Genomic DNA, 6,791 nt, shown 5'->3' with positions numbered 1-6,791 from the left:
TTTAACCCCCACCCTGTTCCCATTGCCATCACCAACACCAACATCTCCGTTCACCAGTAATCTTGGGTTGGTATTATCCCCCGGGTTGGACTGAAACAGCACCAAGCGATACTGAGTGTTAGTAACATTCTCATTATGTGAAGGTGGATAATGATATCGAATCAGCCTGCTCAATGTCATTTTCGTGCTCATTGCCATTTTCATACAAATGATAAAACTTTAGTTTAACTTTTTGACAGCTTCTGGCACGACGGCAGAAGTTAGCTGCGCAAATCCCGGCATTGCCCAACGACTTGTCTCCGTACCTCGGTCTTACCACCAGACGACAGAGGTTATCTCCGACCGTGTCCCTCACGCATTCGAGTCGCCTTTCCCTCGCGCAGAGAACTCCAAGCCCAATAGACCTGAAGCAACACGGTCTTAGATCGCCGTACTACGGAATCGAAAGAAGAGCAAGTGCGGAATCTATTATTAGCCAAACGAGGAGAAAAAAGAACGGGAAGTGGAGTTCACGGTGTCAAAAATTAATGATGACCATGGCGCAGCTTCGCACAGCGAGCAAGATATCGTCAGAGATAGATCTGTCCGGCCATCCGCTGTTGGAGGTGGTGACTCGCCACGGTGGACACCAAAGGTTCTGCATGGTGGGCAACCGCAGCTTGTTCAGCCTCAACTTGGCCCGGAATGCTATTGGTGAAAGGGGGCTTGCTTCGCTGTGGGAAATGGTGCAGGTAAGGTGGCGCTCCATACTCATTCTGTGGGAAATCTTAGTGCACAAGTGATTGTTCACGTTTCAGTTGCTCTCATTGTTTCAGTCTTTTTCTTTTTCTTCCCACGGTTAGTTCTTTCTTTCTTTCTTTTTTATTCCTTTTTTGTTCCGCCTTCTTGGTCGATTTTACTGGGAACAGCCGTTTGGTTTCTTTTTGGAATTCACTTAATGGCTCCTTTATGGTCCAGAAAATGTGTTGCATTCTACCGTTTTGTTTGGTTGTGCACATACGTTTTTTGAAAATCTAAATTTTCCCGTATCATGTACAAGCATCTGTTTTCAGGTTGTAAGAAAATTCCGAAAATGTCCGACTCTAGGGACGCATTTGCCGTAAAACAGTACCCAGTTTTGTATTCATTCCCCCCTCGAACCCCCCGCCCCCTTCAGATATAACAGATTGTTGTTAGGGTTGGTTTGTTAGAAGAAGCCCCAGCATGGGCCAATAGAACTGAACCAAACCAGATATTCATGTGATGGCTGTATTTGTGAATGATTTGTTATTTCATTTCCTTTACTGGCTTTTAGCTTGTCAGATCAGTGTATGTTATCCTTTCCCCCGGCAAGGAAGGAAGGTGGCAGAATGGTTAAGACGCTCATCTGCCAATACAAAGTCTATGAGGGTCTAGGTTCGAATCCTGTTCTCGCCCTTTCTCCCACGTTTGACTGGAAAATTGAACTGAGCGTCTAGTCATTCGGACGAGATGATAAACCGAGGTCTCATGTGCAGCACACACTTGGACCACAAAAAAAGAACCTTGCAATGGCAGCAAGAGTGTTGTCCTCTGGCAAATTGTGTCCAAGAAATCCAGTCTGATAGCTATACAAATATATATGCATGCACTCAAGTCCTGACAAAGCGATGTGGGTTGTGCTGCTGGTCAGGCACCTGCCTAGCAGATGTGGTGTAGTGTATATGAATTTGTCCGAATGCAGTGACGCCTCCTTGAGAAACTGAAACTGAAACTTTCTCCAGGTTTCTTTTTCTCTCATGGACCTCCAAGTGAAAGACACTGTTTCTCCATATCATGGTTGTTTGGTGGTGCTCTGTGGATTTTGTGATTGTTCAGTCCCCAGCGAAGTGAAAAGACCATTTCAAAGCAGACTTTCTGGTATATCTATAAAACACAAAACTGTCAGCCCCCAAATGTATGAAGTTGCACTGACTGTTCTCAAGACCTGATCAGCGTATCGGGTTATGTGAAGGTAAGGCATCTGCTCCTTTTTTTTCTTCTTAAGCTGATGTGGTGTGGCATGTATGGATCTGTCAGTATGCTGCGACACCTCCTTGAAACTGAAACTGTTCACATTGCTTCGTCAAACAACTCGAGGGTAAAGGCTCTCTCAAGGCCTGATCAGCATGTTGGGTTTATGTGGTTATGCATCTATCTGCTGCTCCCCCACCCCCCTTTTTTTGAATGAAGATTTGAATTTCATTATTCTGTTTGACATGAATTTTTTATGAAAAAAAAAGATAATAGGATTGAATCTGCGTTATACACCCCTTCACAAGCGGCAAAAACCATTGTTATTTGTATTCTCCCCTCTCTTCCCCAGGTACAGGTAGTGCTGCATGAAGGCCATTAACCATTGTTATTCGTGTTCTCTCGTTCATGTCATCCCAATTCACCTATTCCTGTTTCACCTATCACCAAACTGGTGACAATTTTGCAATTCCCAGTTTGCCTTGTACTCATTTGCACTGTGTGTGTGTATGTGTGCGCACGCACATTCGTCTGTTTTAGAAAAAAAAAGAGCTTACTATCTTCATTGCTGGCAGTTTTTTGTGTTGATGGTCTGGTCTCTGTATCAGTAATTTTGATTCAGCAAAATGTGTTCACCTCTCTTGCTGTGGACACTGAAAAAGCTTTATGTTAAACTGAATTGTATTTGTTTGGAAGTCATTTCCATAAAAGGGCTCATAATATTTTGCCCCGTCTCAAGACTGTAGAGAATTACAAGTGTTCATAGGAGCTGATAGAGGTTCCTGTGTACAAATATCAGTATGTGTGTGTGTATGTGTGCGTGTGTGTTTGAGAGAGAGAGAGAGAGAGAGCAACTGAGAAGGCGAAGGAGGACTGGTGGGTAGGCGAAACAGAACAGAGTCATATTCTCAAAAGGCCATTAAGGGTGGTGGCATGATCAAAGAGTAGGTGAAATGGGAATCAGTGAATCGGACATGCACCACTGGTATTCTCTCCTGTTTTCCCCAACACCAGGTGGTGGTGCCAGAGTGCAAGGTGGTTCACAGGATGCTGTGCCGTTCATCCTCAGTAGCGTCTTGAGAGTTGGACTCTTTGTCCCATTTCACCTACTCAGCTGCTCTCTCTCTCTCAAAATACACACACACACCAACTCAGTGTTTGTCAGGAATACTGAGCAACACACCCAAAAGGCATCCATGAATTAGACATTACTTGACTATGTGGTCCCAATCTTCCCATTAAAGCCCACAGCATACTCAACTCTGGTTAGGAGCCAGCCTTGTGCCTGAAAATCCCACCTCTGCTGGGAATTGACCCCACGTCCTCCCAGCTGTAAGTCTGCAAAGCTTAACACTTCACCACAGTGGCCGGTAAAAATGAAGAAAGTTCTCTTTTTTTTGCTCGTCTTTTATGACACATGGAGAGTTGCACATGCTAACATACATACAAAGAACAACTGAGTACATTGGTGAACTAGGAACACAAGAATCGAGATCATCAATTCGGTGGTAGATGAATCGGGAATAGGCAAACTGGAAATAGGCATATCAGGAATAGGTGAACTGGAACTGCACCATTCGTTCTCTCGTTTTTCCTCAGGACCAGGTGGTGGCGCCAAAGGGCCAGGTGCAGAAAACCCCTGGTCTGAAGCGCCTGGTGGTTCACAGGAATGCTGTGCCTGCCGACAACAAGGTTCTGCTCCAGCTCCAGCACTACATGCGGCTCCGAGACCCCTTGCACAAATCTCCCCTCATCAGCCTGAACAGGAACAACATTCCCCCCTGCGCCATGCCTCCCATCTACGTGTGATGCTTGTTCTCCCATCTTGTTGGGTCTTCAGGCCGCTAGCAACCAACACTCCTTCTGAGCTAAAAATTCATCTGTTCTGAGGCATTCTTGTGGGTTCTTTTTCTTCTCCACTGTTAATTTGAGCCATTTTCTGCTTATGGGTGCAGGGTGTGTATGGTCAAGTGTGGTTTGTAATCTTTTGGCTTAGCTGCATCTGAATGGGTGATTGTCAGCACATTCAGTCTAAATTTTAGGGAAGTGTGCTGTACAAATGCCATTCATTATTCATTGACCAGCACATTGGGTTTATGTGTAGGTGAAAAAGAATCCACTCTTATTATACATGTGTATATGTGTGCTTGATCGAAAGTCTGACTGGATGACACAGGAAACCAATGACTTTGTGTTGTATTGTGCTTAGAATCTCTGACTGAAGATAGGCGCTGTATAAATTATTGAAAACTGCTATGGTGTTGTGTGTCATCAGATGTTTTCCCCAGTAATGTACTTTTTATTATCTTTTTTTTTTTTTTTTTTAGAATGGACAGCTCCTCAGTCAGCTGCAGGAAACTTAGTATTCAGCTGCAAGAAACTTAGTATTCCCCTGCTGGAGTCTGCACTAGTGGGTCACAGTTAAGTATGTGTAATTAACCTTAGTATTCTGGAAAGAAGGAAAAAACGTACTGAAAAAGTTTTTTTTTTTTTTTAATTTTTTTTTTTTTTTTTTTTACTACACATTTTCCTCTGGTATTAGCTAGATCTAAGTTATCTTCTTCAGTTGTATATGGATACTGAGAAAAGTTTTTTTGATGTTTTCCTCTAGTATTATCTAGATCTAGTTATCTTCTTTTGTTGTCATTATCTCAGTTAACACTTCAAGCCTCATAATTTTATCAAGCATTCAAACTTTTATATCGAAAAAAAATGAGAGAGTTGTGTAAAAGAGAAATATTAAACAAGGAGTAAGTATCAGTATGGTTACCCTTAAGACGATGAAGGTTTGAATTATGTGCCTTTGTCTTGTGAAGAGTAATGATACCTATTCTTTGTTAAATACTTAAAATAAAGCCTGTATTATCATGTAACTTTTGTTCTCAATTTGTGCCAAGGAGAACATAATTGCATACGGTAGCATGATTTGTTTAACCACCGCTGAAGTGCTTTGAAAAAGCTTGTCCATAAGATGCTTATTTTAATGGTAATTAAGGCTGTGGACAAATTTCGGTGACTTAAGGCATATTCAGCATTAGTGAAAAGTGTTCAATATACATCTTAAATTGTTCATAAAACTTGGAAAAGGATAGTACATGCTTTAAATAATTCTCTATCAAGACCTTTTCTAGATGCGTCCTCAGACTGCATGAAAAAAAGTACTTCTGTCGAACCTCTGTTGCAGTATTCACTTATTTTTATATTATTTAACTGTTCATGTTGACCTGTTAAATTATACATTGCAAGGAGCATGCAGTGAGTTCAATCATCTAGCATGGAATATAACTTATTACAGTACATTTCATTTTGATACAAAGTTTTCAATACATGTGATTATTGTGATTATTTGAGCATGCCAAAATTTTGCATGTCAGCATTTTAAATGTATGGAAGTTTATATGTGTATTAAAAATATATTTGGCAATTAACAAGGTTTTGTTATAATGTCAAGTAAAATCTCAAGTATTTTATTTCATACCATGTTGACATTTATGTATTTTAACTGCGATATTCTTGTTAAAAATTTTATTACTTCTGCTGGCATATTGGGTGTAATTACTGAATAAAATACAAAAACAGTAATATTTCTGCCTTTTCTTCAAATTAATTTGTTTAATTAGCATGAGAAGGAAACATGTTTCCTGCTGCTTTATGCTGTGCATGCAAACTGTGTGTGTGAATTATATATTTCAACTCGCAGTTCCAACTGAACGCATTAAAATATCAATCTGAACTAAACTGAGTAAAAGATAACAAGACATAGTCATTAAAGAATTAAAAAAGAAAGGCCATGCCAATATTCCATGATGAAGTATAAGATAGGAAAAGGATTGTAAGAAAAAAAAAACTGTGCAGAAAAAGACAGTCGGAAAAGACATGATCCTTGAAAATTTGGTTATGTTGATATTAGACCCCAAAGGAGGTAGGAATTTTCAACTGATCTGGACTCATCACATACAAATGGAGAGCACACAATTAAGGCTTTTAATTTACCCACTTCCCCAGGACACTAACCATGAAATTTACAGCAATGCTATAGCCGCTGAGAAATCATCAAACAAAGAACATGTAATCAAACACTGGCATGTATGGAATACAAGAAATGCTTTCAGTCGCAGTTTGCAATGACCAATTACCAGAATGCAAATGTACATCTTAGAAAGGTAAAGCATCAGGCCGATTCAGATCAATTTATTATGTAAGTACATGACCCTTTTTTACATGTTGCATTCATGTTAGTTATTTGTATCACACCTAACAAGGAAATGCAGTCTTTTTTACCTGTGCACAGATACACAGATTATATACATAAAGGTCTGGACATCTATAAAATATATATTCCCTCACATTAGTACAAACATGTTGAGTCAAATTGTGCAATGCCCTTCTAAATTACAATCTCAAAGCTGGACCTAACTTTACAAAAGTAATACATTACTTAATATTTTCTCTTGATGCTAAATATACTAACATTAATATGCAACAATTGCACTTTTATGACTGACTTGGTATAAAGGATGAAAGAAAAAAGGTCAAACAAGAGAGACAAGGCCTTCAAGACTCACTTGTGATACACCTTAAAAATTTTTTTTTTTTTTTTTTTAAATCTGATCGTTAAAATGTGTTCTGTATTTGTTATTATAAAGCTTTGGGTTAAAAAAAAAAAAGAAAAAAAAAAAAGTCCTGACGGCAGATTCGAATCCCGCGTGTTCGGGTGAGAAGTTACTGTCTTACCCAATACACTATCGTGGCTCCTTAACTGCCATTCAAAAATTTAACATTTAAACATGCTTTTTTAAGGGTGATAAATTGATTGCGGT

The 6,791-nt window shown here is 39.7% G+C and overlaps 1 protein-coding gene across 3 annotated transcripts in view; it reads left to right on the top strand.

Annotated features, from left to right (window-relative positions):
• LOC143282060 (leucine-rich repeat-containing protein 71-like) overlaps positions 1 to 5,664 on the top strand; it is a 28,160-nt gene extending 22,496 nt beyond the window's left edge. For 2 of the 3 annotated variants that reach the window (XM_076587509.1, XM_076587508.1), the window contains 2 exons: positions 240 to 731; positions 3,571 to 5,664. In XM_076587509.1, the coding sequence (XP_076443624.1) occupies positions 240 to 731; positions 3,571 to 3,780 (702 nt within the window). In that variant the 3' untranslated portion in view covers positions 3,781 to 5,664. The remainder of the gene's footprint in view (positions 1 to 239; positions 732 to 3,570) is intronic. The other variant, XM_076587510.1, reaches the window with a different exon arrangement.
• The last annotated feature ends 1,127 nt before the right edge of the window (positions 5,665 to 6,791 follow it).

This window comes from Babylonia areolata, chromosome 5 (assembly GCF_041734735.1).
Source record: "Babylonia areolata isolate BAREFJ2019XMU chromosome 5, ASM4173473v1, whole genome shotgun sequence".
Taxonomy (NCBI): Eukaryota; Metazoa; Mollusca; class Gastropoda; order Neogastropoda; family Buccinidae; genus Babylonia; species Babylonia areolata.
This window is presented reverse-complemented; position numbering and strand designations above follow the sequence as displayed.